The 14,244-nt window shown below is 47.8% G+C and overlaps 1 protein-coding gene across 1 annotated transcript in view; it reads right to left on the bottom strand.

Annotated features, from left to right (window-relative positions):
- The window catches only part of CFAP57 (cilia and flagella associated protein 57), a 44,118-nt gene extending 29,973 nt beyond the window's left edge, over positions 1 to 14,145 (bottom strand). Inside the window, exons 1-9 of the mRNA XM_004679461.1 lie at positions 13,989 to 14,145; positions 9,342 to 9,658; positions 7,674 to 7,960; positions 5,442 to 5,652; positions 4,657 to 4,809; positions 3,729 to 3,868; positions 2,801 to 2,966; positions 1,718 to 1,831; positions 453 to 665 (exon numbers count right to left, since the gene is read on the bottom strand). Coding sequence (XP_004679518.1) covers positions 453 to 665; positions 1,718 to 1,831; positions 2,801 to 2,966; positions 3,729 to 3,868; positions 4,657 to 4,809; positions 5,442 to 5,652; positions 7,674 to 7,960; positions 9,342 to 9,658; positions 13,989 to 14,145 — 1,758 coding nt within the window. The remainder of the gene's footprint in view (positions 1 to 452; positions 666 to 1,717; positions 1,832 to 2,800; positions 2,967 to 3,728; positions 3,869 to 4,656; positions 4,810 to 5,441; positions 5,653 to 7,673; positions 7,961 to 9,341; positions 9,659 to 13,988) is intronic.
- Between the last annotated feature and the right edge of the window lie 99 nt (positions 14,146 to 14,244).

Raw genomic sequence — 14,244 nt, 5'->3', positions numbered from 1 at the left:
TCACCTCCGGGGCAGGCGGGAATCGAACTCATGCAGAGCGGCTTTAGATTCTCAGTGCTGGTGCTTTAACCCGCTGCGCCACCAGGGAGGGCCAGCATGCGGGGATTTCAAATGAATATTGAATCAAGCTTGGTGAGAGCAGTAACTCCAGTTCTGCTTTTGCCCCAGGAAAGTAAGTGCAGATCAAGGCTGAGAAAGCAGGTTAGAGATTCTGCTGCTGCCAGCCTGCCCCAAAGGGTGAGAGGAAGCTTCACAGCAGCAAAGCAGAAATGGAAAGGGCTCCACAGCTCAGCTCAGCCGGGAAGGTCACTGGGCAAGACATTCCAGAAGCTACAGCTTCTGGACAGACCCAAAACGAATGAAGAACCAGGTGTTAAATTGTAAAGGGGTCCCCTGCACCCCGGAGGGCGCCGGCCAGTGCAGCTGCCCAGGGGTGGGTGGGGGGGACTCACGGAGGAATCTGCAATCTCCTTGAGGGTCTGGTCTGATCCAACAGCAAAGATAATTTTGGAGTCCGGGGAGACAGTCACACAGTGATAGCTGCAGGACTTGAGCACACATTCTGTCTCTCTCTTCCCTGTGGACAGATTCCACTCGTACACAGCACCATCCGTGCCGCAGGAGATCAGCTTGCTGTCATCTGTGTTCCATGCAACTGAACGGACCTGCAGAGGGTGAAGGCGCAGCCAGTCACAGGCAGGTGAGTGTGTGCACCTGTGTGCACCTGTGTACACACACACACATGCGCACCATGGAACAGGAGGATGAAGCCCTCATGCCTTCCATGACACAGAAGCAGAATGTCCTTTCCTGATTCAGGCCCTTTTGGAATGCATCTTCTAAACAGCGCAACATTAACCCTGACCCAAGACAGAAACCTCCTGACACACAACATCTGAACCAACACTGAGTAATAAGCTCCTCTGACCAACATGGGACAGCTCATCTCCTAGGGAGCCAGGCATCAAAATAAAGCCAGTTTGCCCTGGCCCCCTGGAAGACAGTGTGGTGCCTATGGCTTGGCCCTCCCAGACCCAGAGAGGGGACAACAGAATGACTGGCTGGACATGGAGCAAAAAAGGGAAGCGCCATGAATTGTGAGAGCCGCCTCTAAGTCACCCACGAAATCCAGGGTGCAGCTGGTAAAAAATCCAACTGACTCCATGGGTTTGACTGAAATGCAGGATGAAGAAGCAGCACAGGCCCTCCCAGGCGTGACTCTGAGAAGCCAGGCTGAAACACAAAAGAACATAAGCCCAGGCATGAGGCAGCACACTGCAGGGGAAAAGGCTTCTCAGCCTTGTCAGCTGCAGCCTTCACTGCCGCCGCCGCCACCGGCAGAGAGTAAGTGTCTAACATTACACTGTGGTGGCTAAAATAGCCAGGCAGCAAACCACGCAGCTCCCTGCCTGCATTTGTTATCCCGCAGCGGTTCTGTCCAGTTAATACCTGCCCTCTCCTTCAGGGCCACACGTCTGCAAACACCCCCACCGACATTTGGCCAGCACCTTTGTTATTTCCTCTCGTAATGTCTTATGTTTTTCTTGGGTTGAATGCATTGCCTTTAGTGACGAAACTGGCTGGTGCACTTGTATTGCTTCTGTCCCCCAGTAGACGTGAATTCTAAGACAGTAATCACTTCACTTTGGTTCACTTGTGTCCTGTTGCCACTGTGCTGGCTCGGTGCTCTATACTTCCCAGGTGTTCACTCACTCACCTTCCCTGTGTGTCCTTTCAGGTTTGAGATATTCTCCAGGCTGGTGGTAGTGAAAATGTGGATCACGTTACCATTGACCGCAGCAAACAGGTGACCTCCATTGCTGAAGGCACACTACGGGAAACAGCAAGAGGGCACAGGGGAGGCAGAAATGAGTGGTAAGCGGGGACTACGGTCCACAGCTCCTCTCCCTAAACTGACGTGGAGCTGGGGCCGGGGAGGTATAAACAGGATCGAGGACTGGCTAATGTCCTGGGACACGTTCCCTGTCCCTGCGGCCTGTACTGGCCAGGGTGCTGACACTGGTCATGGAGCACAGCGCTTATTCTATCTGCAGCCATTTCAGAGTGGGAACTGATGTGTGACGTCCTGTCTTGTTTCTGCAAATCAGCTCAGGTGGAGAGCTGAGGGTCCGTGACGGCTGCTCATGCTTGGCACTTAGGTGCTCTGGCTCTTCCTCACCGCCAGCCTCACCTTCCCAGCGATGTATGACTTTTAACCTGAGATAGCTTTCATTTTAAAAAAAGATTTATTTATGCACACAAGAACTAGGGTGTAGGCCAGAGGTATGGGGGGGTGGGGTGAGAGGATTCACCAGAGACAGAGTGGGGAGCAGAACAGGCAGATGGACAAAGTACACTGCTGAGAGGAGCAGTGGGTGAGACAGGAGAGGTCTGCTGCGCATGTGGGTCAGCTCCCTGGCTGGGGATCGAACTCGTGCTGCAGCCACTGTGACAGCTTCCTAGTGCTGTGCTTTAACCCATTGCGCCACTGAGAGGCCCCTGAGATAACTTTTGTGAGGCTTGTTATTACTTCATAATACCAGAAAGGATCTGTGTGAGGTGGGCTCTCACAAGAGTCTGGGGTCAATTAAATACTGTGGTGAAAGGGGATAGAAAGGGAATAGAGCTGTATACTCAGTACATTTAGTGGGAGAAGAACTGGGTTCCCCTCTGCTTTTTTTTTGAAGTAACTAAAATTTTCTAAGACAGAATTTGGTCTCACTACCTCAGAGTAAGAGAGTTCTTAATACTTCAACCCAGACTTCCTGAGAAGATAGACCTTTACCCTAGCAGTTCTTACCTCTCTGCATCCTCTGACAGAGTATTCTTTGAAGGCACGTATGTCATCAATGAGGAGGTTCATAAGCCGCAGCTTGTCAGCAAACCCTACTACAATGAAGTGGCCAGATGGGTGGAGGCTGATTGTATATGCCTCTTCCTGGTACTCCTTAAACAGTTCCAGAGTACTGTGAAAAAGATTGAGGACTGGCTTGTAAGACTATCTCACTGCATCCCTGGACACTGCTCCCCCCCGCCCGACCCCATCACTTCTGGAACATATTTTAATCATGACATTTGAGATACCAAATTACTCACAATTCCTGACTGTTCTCTTTTCTATATTTCGGTTACCTGAGGATACTGCTTAGCAAAGAGGGGGGACATAGAAGGCTGATAAGAGGTTGTCCAGGGATGTTAAAGGCACAGCCCCACTTAGGTTCTCTAAAGTGGAAGTACTGCACAATTTTATTTCCTGAGGGCCTTAGTGCCTTTACTAATAATGAAAAAATGCTAGAGTCAGGACATGCTAGGCTGGGAGCTCTCAGCTCCCAGGATAATCACTAGAGAGCTGAGGATGGCCGGGGGCAGTGATGAGGAGAAAGAGGAGAAAGAAGTGGTCCAGACAGCAACTTGAGGCTGACGCACTCCTAGTCCTGGGGGGCGAGGGGTCAGGCAGCCGACACACGTGGCCCTCATGTACAGCAGACTATGGCTTGGGGTAAGCATTTAATAAAGCACAAAGTCATTTTCTAGCCCCTGCAAGAGGAACAGAGATGAGAAACAGGTAGGTTGACTGACTTGCTTAAAAAACAAACAAACAAAAAAGGTTTCCAACTGAAAGCTTCGAAGTAATTAAAACTTAAAGCTGTCTAATTAAAATAATCCACATGAACAAACTTAGCAGTGGAGATCCCACACACGGCAGTAGCGAAGCCTTTATTTCTTACTTTGTTTCATAATTCCAGAGGCGAACAGATCGATCCACAGAACAGGTGGCAATGAGGGGCTTGCGAATGCAAGTGGACAGACCCGAGATGGATGCTGAGTGCAACGGGTACATCAGATACTCAAAGTGCGCGGGCTCCCCCTGGTGACACCAGAAAAATGAGATCCGGAGGAGGAGTAAACTAAGTTGGGCTTGCACTTCTTTTCCCGCACAGTAGTGACCTCCAATGACGGAAATCAAACTGTATTACTCCCCTGCACAGTCTCCCTGGGATTTACCAGAATTTATCTTAGCTGTTCCTTACTGTGGGGATGCTTAAGTGCTCTCCGATATTGCTGCTTAAGGGTACCTCGTAACTGAGCCTCACGTGGCCCTGTTTCTCTCTTCCCTGATCCCCACTCTATGCTTCATAATATTATAATAGCCAATAAAGGGTGAGCCTGGAGAACCACAGGCACCCAATCCTCAAGCCCCAGTAACAGTAGAGCTTCAAGTTTGCTTTCTCTCTTGCTGCATGGCCCTTGGGTTGGATTCCTTCAGGGCTGGACTCCCCTAAGCTCCCTGATGGTCTTGACTGAAGTGCATCCTCCAGTCACAGCAAGAACCACAGGGCCCGGCCCGCCACAACACTGGCTGCATGTCAGAGGTTCACAGCTGATGCCTTATGATTGACAGACTGGAACTGACACAACAGGTACATTCTAGAAGTAGGATACAGGGGGCTATAGTATGATTGATTTTAGGATCTTGAGAAATACAGCAAACTTCTCCAAAGAGCCTGTGCACCTCGCCCGCCAGCAGCAGTAGAGTCGGGCGAGCGATTTGAAGCTAAATGGGCCCTATTATGCTGGTTGTGTGGTGAAGGCTCAGCTCATCTGGATTAAGCTGCCCGTCAGTGCCTGGGCTAGCAGGCCTCGACCCCCACACACCTTGCTGATCTCCGTCAGGGACATGGTGATGATGTAGAGCTGGTTCTTGCTGGTGCTGGCAACCAAGGTTTCCTCTGAGGGGCTGAAGCACATACACAGGATGTCCTGTTTGTCGGACTGATTCAGGTCATTGCTCTGTGGGTCCACAGGGATCTGCCCAAGACAAGACAGTGCTCACTGGCGGGGTGTCCCTGGGCTGCCGGGGTCCTCGCAGGGCCTTTCAGTCTACGGAGCCTGGAGCCGCATGCACCCTGCTCAGATGCCACCTCTGTGCCTGCAGGTTTTAGAGTCACCATTTAGTGACTGGTGGCTATTTAATAATGCAGCAGCCCATGTAAAAATGATCAGTCTCTACATCTCGATTTGAGGTCCCCTCTGAAAACAGCTTTGGTCTTAATCCGACTTGTGCTGGCCTGCTGGGAGCCCAGCGTGGGTGCCCACCTGTACCAGGTACACTGGTGTGCCCTTCAGTGCCCTTCCCTTACAGTCTGTGGGATCATGGGCCAATCACATCAATGATAACATCATAACAGCAATTTTTATGGCAACATTAATCTTCAAAGAGAAAATATAACTTGCCAGCATTCTCTTCCCAGATTCCAATCTAGATCTTCCAAGCTCTGAACCCCAAATCTGTCCAACCCATCCCAAGACTCCCGCTGGCCCCTCTTTCTGCTTAGCACTACCGCCCTTTCACATCATCCCAGCGAACTCCTGTCAGGGTCCTGCTGCTAGAGGACAAACACCAGAGGGACACAGTTTTGCTTCTTCGTCCTCTCTTTTACCCGGATCTCCCTGCTTTCTCGGTAAAAATCCTTGTCGTCCATCTTCTCGAACAGCAGGACTCGCCCTGGCCCCGCAGAGCAGGCAAACCCCTTGGAGTAGGCGGCAATGGCAAACACCTTTGGCATGGTCAGGTGGGTGTGGCTCTCGCTGGTGGCCACCACCTGCTCATAGGAAGGGATCGGGGAGCTGACTGTGGGGAATTCGATCAGGCTAGAAAAAGAAAACAGCACATAGGGTTTATACAGACAATCCCAAGGTGAATTCCTGAGCTATCTGTGGTGTCATCTAACAGCATAACAAGTATACATATACATATATATATATATATATGTATATATATATAAAGATTTATTTATTTATTCATACAGAACTGGGGTACAAGCCAGAGATGCAGGGCTGAGACAGAAGGGCTGACTGTGGGTGTGGTAGAAACCCCCCAGTGAGCCCCTGACCCACAGTCAAAATGTCACCTTTTGGTCTGAGAATGACCTACACAGTGTCAAGACAGACTGGATGGTCACACAGTCCCTAGGTGCGGTCACCATTATTATCGTATCAGCATCATCTTCATCCTTACATAGCTGAGAACAAAGTGGCTCAGAGGGGTTGAATTTTCTGAGCTCACACAACTAGTAAATGGAAGAGCCGAGACTTGAGTCCAGGTTCCCATTTCCCCTCCGTTTCCCTCCTCCTTCCTTCCACATAATGACTGTTTATCCGAGTTACACTGTGTCAACAACTCAATGAAACGCTGTAAGGTCGACACGATTCCTGTCCTCAGAGCGTGGCTGAAGATCTGTGATGGGACTGTCAGGACAGAAGGGAGGAGGAGCTGGTCAGCAGGTGAGGAGGACCTTCTGAGGACAGGTGGGGAGGAGGCGTGTACCAGAGCTGGGCAGAGGCCGAGAGCGCCCAGCTGAGAACTGAAGGACGTGCAGGTCAGATACAGTGTCCAGGAAAGTGGGACAGGAGTGGGGGGCTGGGAAACTACACATGGCTGAGCCCAGAAGCAAGAGCGTGCCGTTGGCACGTGCAACCGATGACAGGCCTAGGAGCAGGCAGTCCCTTGCAGCTCAGAGCATCAGGGTGCACGGGCCAAGTTCAGGGGTTTGAGCTTGATTCTTGTTGCCCTGGGCCCACTGAAGGAAGGGGAACAAAGCAAGCTGGAAGGCAAAGGCAGTTACGCATGACCAAAAAAGGGTCTGTCATGGCTGGGGGATGGTGAAAGGGGTAAACCAAAGATTACTGAAGAAGAAGAGGCTGCAGTCCCTTGCTGTGTACCGCCAACAGTGCTATGATCTTGGGGGAGCCATTTAAGCTCCCCGAGCCTCAGTGTCCTTGTCTATAAAGTGGACATACTTATAATATGGACTATATGGGGGTGGGGAGACAGAGAGAGGAGACGGAGACACAAAGTGCTTCACGCAGTGTCTAATGCCCACAGCGGTGCATTCCAGTCTGTGAGAAACGACCATTATCAGCTGTAGTAAGGGCAAGCCTGACCGCTCCCTGCTGAGACCCCAAGTCACCACACACGCTCTGTGGCAGTTGTGATAACACTTGCCTGTGTTTCTCTGTCAGCCTGTGGCCTCCTACGGAGTTGGGTCCCTCAGCCTCTTGCTCACGGCAAGGGGTCAGTGCACCTACACTTCCTTGGTTCAGCCAATTAGGCAGCTACTAGAAAGCCTGTCGTTTTGAAGACTAATCATACTAAGATGTTTGTAAAATTAACTTAGGTATGAAAATAAAAAAATCTATCTAAGCTGTATCACGACTGTCAAATTTGTGCTTGCCTACAGACGGGCACTAGAGAGGCAGAGGAAAGTGGAAAGAGCTGACTTTGGGGGCTCACTTGTGAGGTGTGGGAAGAAGTGGCTCACCTAAACAATCTGTGGTGTCAGCATAACAAGTATATATATATATATTTAAAGATTTATTTATTTATACATACAGAACTGGGGTACATGCCAGAGATGCAGGGGCGGTAAGAGATTCACTAGAGACAGAGTGGGGCGCAGAACAGGCAGAGTGACGAAGTCCACTGCTGAGGGGAGCAGCTAGTGGGTCAGGAGAGGTCTGCCGCGCCATGTGGGTCAGCTCCCCGAAGGGGGATTGAACTCTCACTGAAGCAGCTGCACTAGCTTGCAGTGCTGCGTCCTAACCCGCTGCACCACCAGGGAGGGCCACGAGTATATTTTTGCAGGTGCACTACCCCCGAGGGCCGCCGTTACCTCTCTGATTCCTGGATTATGTTCAGGTTCTTCAGCTCGCTGGTGGACTCCTTGACCATTATATTCGTCTCCCAGCGCTGATCTCCAGATTCAAAGAGGAAGAGCCTGCCTGTGTCAGTGCCAACAATAATCTTGTCATCAGACACCCAGGAATGGGCTAAATAGTTTTGAGGTTCGCCCCTCTGAAAATTGGTTTGTTTTAGGGTTCCCTCAGTAAAGCGCAGCAGCTTAAATATTCCATTTCCGGTGACGCACACCTGAGTGTTATCCTGGGGGTTAAAGCTCACCTGTAAAATGTGCAAGAATAAAAGGAAAAGTTTGAGAACCAGGGGATTATTTCCCATTTCACTCATTAATATTTATCTCAGGCAGCTCAGAGTATCCTTCAAACATCACAAGATCATATAATATCGATGACCCTGTTTGATAACAGCACCGATCTCTCTGTTACATGTGTAGAGCCCATGAATCTTAAACTAGGAAATCTATAGGAGTCATTTCACAAAGACCAAAGAGCAGGATCAGCAGGTCTCGACAAAAGCCAAATTTTGTGCCAACAGAATGGAATGATGGCTCAACCGCAACCAGAAAAAACAAGGGTCTGCAGGTTTCTGTGCAACATCCAGTGGAAGGGAAAAGCATGCCAGGGGCTGCCAGCTTGTCTCCTACAGAGTTGCCCACACCTGTAACTCATCCCTCATATACAGCAGTGGCCAGTCAAGTAGTTGCTCTGGGGGGCTCTGGCCTTTTCAGCTCTGTATCTCCACGCCTGATTCAGAGAAGGCAGCCAATATATGTGCAAATGTGCACAACTCTATTTGACAGGAGGTGTCCCCGATATTATATGATCATCAATATTATATGATCTTCTCTGAATAGGGACGCTTCTTTATCAGGCCTCGGTGGCCTGGATAAGTAACCTTCTGACCCTACCTGCCTTTAGTTTTGATTCTGTGATCACCAAGCAGTTTTCACTCTCCACATTCTCTACTACCAGAGAGGAACGACACTGGATAAATGATGTATGTTGTGCTTGGGACATGTTGCCTGGTACACCAGCCTCCTGTGAGCAGAACTGGGTCTAGCTTGAGACACCAACCACTTAGTATTTCTGAACATGAACAGAAATGAGTTCCTGAGCTTGCAAAACCAGGTACTAAATTGCAGACTGTGGTGCCCGCATCAAGCTAAGATCGCTTTGGGGGCCTTTCCATTTGCCCTCAATCCACAGCAGAAAACTGAGTTCCCTGTATCACTGCAGTCACATGGAGAACAAAGCTCTACCCCTTTACATCATACTCCCCAAACCTCCCCAGTACCCAGTGACACTGCTGGCAACAGGCCAGGTAAGGGACAGCGAGGGATCAATCGACCTTAGCTCCTGACCTGGGACCAGAGAGCAGTTTTGGGCCAGAATGAAGACGACAGACAACGGGTGACTCTGCTCTTCTCTACCTCTGTGATCTTGGGTGTTTAATTAGCTTCTTGGGGCCTCAGTTCCCTCATCTGTACCACAGGGTTCACAGTGAAGAATGCCACATACAGCAGTTATGAGGTTAACTTTGAAACGCACGTTCAGAAACAGCACTATTCCAGGTGCTAGGAAGCACTCATAAAAGCAGCTCTTGCTATTTTTACAATTTTCCACAATTTTTCTGATGATGGTACCTGGTAGATAGCATTGTTCTGAACATCAGTTCTAACCATGGCCATGACTTTCTGTTTTTCCCACAGCCAATAGATAAGGTTTGATTCTGGAGGCGAAGTCTGAGCCAACAGGTATTTGGAATCTGGAGAAAAAGCCATGCTAATAAATTTCTGAACAGGGAAGTCAAAATTATTGAGGATTTTGCGTTTCCGGCAAGGAATGGATGACAGTTCATAAATGGTGATGACGGGCTTATCTTGCACAGTCTCGGAGATAGCGAGGTATCGCCGGTTGGGACTGATGGACAGGGCCAACATGCCCTGACTCTTGTCTGAGCCTGCAAACAGAGGGAAAAGGGGATAATGAGGGTAGATCCTGCTTTCACCAAGACTTAATAGGAACAAGGCCTGGGCAGGCATTGCTGATACAACAGGAGAAACGTGCAGAAACAGGTAGTTGGTCATCTCTGTGGTCCCAGGTACGACTATGCCTGGAGTATTATGGAAATGCCTGTGATAAGCATCTCACTGAGGCCCATATGGGAGAAGTCTGGGAATAGCTCCGGAAGGAGGACAAGGTGGAACATGGCAGGTGGCAGGAAGAGCACAGAAAAGGGTGAGTTCTGGGAGAACTGTTAACAGTGGGCTGTAGCGGGAGCCCCACATGGAGTGACTGGAGATGGGTTTAAACGGCGGAAGAGAGTCAGGTCATTGAGGCTGGAAGTCCCTAGGGGCCAGCACTCAATGCCCCTCCTCTACTTTTAAGGCCAAGATGCTGACTGCCTGGTTCCTCAGCCTCCCCCATCTGAAATTGTGCCATGCGATAGAAGCAGAAGCCTGCTGGGTGGGATTTATGGTAAAACTCGTGCTCCCCTGAAAACCAGGGATAGAAGCATTCTACCTCCCTTTTCCTGGAATACAAGGGTGATATCTGGAGACACAGCAGTCATCTTGCAACCCTGAGGTAACAAGACCTGAAGGCAACCTTGGGCCTCTATGAGCCTGAGGCAATGAACGAAGCACAGATATTCTATGTGGGAAGGGCAATGAGGGGCGCATGGGGATTTTCATGGCCCCCTTTCTCCATTCAAAATGTTAAAATTGTATTTTATGACTGCATTGGTATAAAAAGTAAAAAATATAATCCCGGTTAGTCCATTATTATAGATTCAGTTTTATTAGTCACTTTTCTCAATTTAAAAATAAAGATTAAAATACTTTCTTGGGCTCTCCCTGGTGGCGCAACGAGTTAAAGCACTGCATTATAAAGCTCTCTGAAGCCACTGCAGCACAAGTTCGATCCCCTGCCAGGGAGGTGACCCACATGGCATGGCAGACCTCTCCTGACCTGCCCACTGCTCCCCTCAGCAGTGTACTTCAGTACATCTGCCTGTTCTGCTCCTAGCTCTGTCTCTGGCGAATCTTCTCACCCACCACACCTCTGGTCTGTACCTCAGTTCTATAAGCACAAAGTAAATAAATCTTTAAAATATTTTCTTCAGTCCCTAAAAGTATGGTGGGTCCCAGAGTCTGTGTGAACTGTGCCTCATGATACGTGGGGCTGGTACAAGCTCAGGCAGGGAGGCAGGGAGTGGGGAAAGATGTACCGGAAGGGAAGGCCACGGTGTCCAGGCTGCCGCTTCCCCACAAGGGAAGATGCCGCACTTTGCCGCACAGGCAGGACACCAGCACCTGCGACTTAGAACAAGGACTCTGGGGTAACTGTGCCTCAGAAGAGAAGCCAGCTTTGGGCTCACTGAGAGCCTCACATGTGAGTTTGGACTTTCCCAGGAAGCAAGTGGAAAGCCACTTAGAGAGCAGAGAAAGGTCGCATATGTGTTATAAAGATGCTTCTGGAAGACTACTCTGGAGGGAAGGGAACTTGCTAGTGGATCATTTTAAAAAGTAAGATTACTTTTAAAAGTAAGATGGTGGCAACGAGCAAAAAGAAGGCAGTAGGGGCAATGGGGAGAGAGAAGAAGGTGATTAGAGAAATTCTGGGGGGGCTCAGCAGTTGTCTGGGTGAGACGGCGAAGGACAGAAACAAGCAGGAGAGACGCTCACGCTTCTGTGTCTGGTGTCACCTGGGATGGAACTGAGGCGGAGGCAGTGAGGGTCACCGTGACGGTGAGGAGGGCCACTGTTTTCCACCGAAAATAGCCTATAGAGAAATTTCATTTTTATTCATGCTGATTTGCCTTAAGGCTTTATGATTTCAGTTTTTCACACTTTAGTCATTAATCTATCTTGGGTTCATGATGGTGAAGGGCTTAAGTGAGGATTCAACTTGATTCCCATTTCCCAAATACCTGGGTAGTTGCTCCAGTAACTTATGCCCCACTTAAGACATATTAATTTCACCTACACACACAGTACTGGGTTGCTGGGATATTTATACTAGGACTATATTACTTTCTTAAAAAAAGATTTATTTATTTATGCATACAGACTGGGATATAGGCCAGAGGTGCAAAGGCAGTGAGAGGTTTCACCAGAGACAGAGTGGGGAGCAGAACAGGCAGATAAACGAAGTACACTGCTGAGGGGAGCAGCGGGCGGGTCAGGAGAGGTCTGCCATGCCATGTGGTCACCTCCAGGGCAGCAACTGAACTCATGCTGAAGTGACTTTAGCTTCTTAGTGCTGTGCTTTAACCTGCTGCACCACCAGGGAGGGCCCTACTATATTACTTTTATAGTCATATCTTTAGATGCATCAACATACCTGGCAAAGGCACAACAAAAGAAAGTATCATTAAAACAAAAATAGGAGAAAAAATTTGTACATCATATAGGAGCTAAGATCTGCAAAGACTCAAACGACAACAAAAAACAATCAAAAAGTGGGCAGAAGAGCTAAGTAGATACTTCTCCAAAGGAGACATCTAATCATTGACACGCTAATCATTGTCATTATTATTAGGGGAATGCAAATCAAAACCACAATGAAATACCACCTCACTACTGTGAACTGGCCCACATCAAAAGGCCAGACACAGTAAGTGGTGGGCATGGTGTGGAGAAACAGGACCTGTCTTACACTGTTGGTGGGAATGCAGACTGATCTAGTCCCTATAGGAAACATTATGGAAGCTTCTCAAGATATTAAAAATTGATCTACCGTATGTCCTGTAATTCCTCTTGTAGGCATCTATTCAAAGAACGCAAAGTAGGAATTTGAGGGAAATATACAGTTCTATGTTCACTGTGGCACTATTTACAATAGCCAAGTCATAGAAACCATCAAAGTGCCCAATGAGAGAAGAGTAGAAAAATAAGATGTGGTATTTATACACAACTGAATATTATCCAGTCATTAAAAAAGATGAAATATTGCCCTTTGGGACAACATGGAGGGAACTGGAGAGGGTTATGCTAAGCAAAGTAAAGCCCAAGGAGAAAGACAAAAACTCAGATGATTTCACGCAAGCATGAACTACATAGGACAAAACCAAACCAAAACAATGGTTAGAACTCTGACTAGAGCTGAGGCTATGAGAGGCAGAGAGAGGAGCAAAATGGAGAGGAGGCCTAGTGGACTAGGAAGGAAGATGATGGGTGGCTTGGTGGTGGGAATGGTGTGGTACCATGTTTTTTAAAAGGTGTTCTCCGGTTCTTGTATGCATAAATAAATAAATCTTTAAAAAAAGAAAAAGGTGTGAATGTGTATGCCTCTGAATCACATTGAGTATGACAAACCAATGTTATTGTAATAAAAATATTTTTTAAAGTAGAAAATAAAATAGCTGACAAAATAGGGTCTTAAGAAAAGAGAACGGATAAATATATTTGAGACATTAGTTCACAGAGTGGAATACTATCGTGATAAAAAGAACTCAGTTAATAATGTGTCAAAATGCATGAATCTCTCAAACGTGATGTTGAACATAAGCAAATTCCAGAATATATACAGTGTGATTACATTTCTATAAGGTCGGTAAATAGCAAAAACAAAACTACATTTTATACTAGGTCACACATATAGGCGGTAAAACTCTATGGAGAAGTAAGAGAATCCTTACAAAGTCTAGGACAGAGAATGAGCCTGCAAGCGTGGGTGAGGAATGCAAGCAGGCAGCAACACTGCAGTGGGAATAACTCTATTTCCTGTCTCAGGCAGTGGGCCACAGAACTGTATTTTGTTATCTTTGAAATACTACAGATAGGCAGTGTACACTCTTCTGTATGTATATGTAAATACACAACATGTTGAATACACCAGAGTGGTTAAAGATCATACCCTGTGACTCGGGAAAAAATCATCAGTGTGTTTATCACACTTGGATTCAAAATGCACTGAACGAAGGTGGCATACTCTGGAAAATGGTGTTAGACAACTCAAAAGGTGACCACAAACACAATGATATTGAAGGTGCATGAATAGAGACTCTTTAATTTTTTCCCAATAAATTACAGTGAAAAAGTGGACATTTTTACATGAGATTTTTATCTGTTCATGTGTGATTAATGTGCGTGTTAATGCAAAGCAGACATTTCTGTAGTGATAAAACACTGTATATTCAAGTTGGTTCAAAACATCTCATTTTACTGTCACGCTGGGATTATGGGGTTATAGCTGGCATTTATACTCTTCAGACACGGACCCTGGAAGTACAGGCTTGTATTTGGCATTTAAGGTGAATGCATGTATCATGATGGAAAAGGTTTTACCTGGAATGAATTTTTGCCATTTCTGATCCACATTGTACTTCACACAGTGATTTCCTGAAGGGAATATAATGATCTGTTCATCGAAGAAGAAGACATTGTTGGCCACATGGGCTCGAAAACCAAAAACATGCAGCGACTGAGCTACTACGGTGGACATTGTGTCCCACTGAGGAGTTCTGTTAAAGAGCAAGCGCAGAGATGAGAGTGGGGAGGAGCCCCTCCCCGCTCCGGCCCGGCCCGGCCCGCCCCGCCCCCG

The sequence above is a fragment of the Condylura cristata genome, unplaced genomic scaffold (genome assembly GCF_000260355.1).
Source record: "Condylura cristata isolate star-nosed mole 26May11 unplaced genomic scaffold, ConCri1.0 scaffold00008, whole genome shotgun sequence".
Taxonomy (NCBI): Eukaryota; Metazoa; Chordata; class Mammalia; order Eulipotyphla; family Talpidae; genus Condylura; species Condylura cristata.
This window is presented reverse-complemented; position numbering and strand designations above follow the sequence as displayed.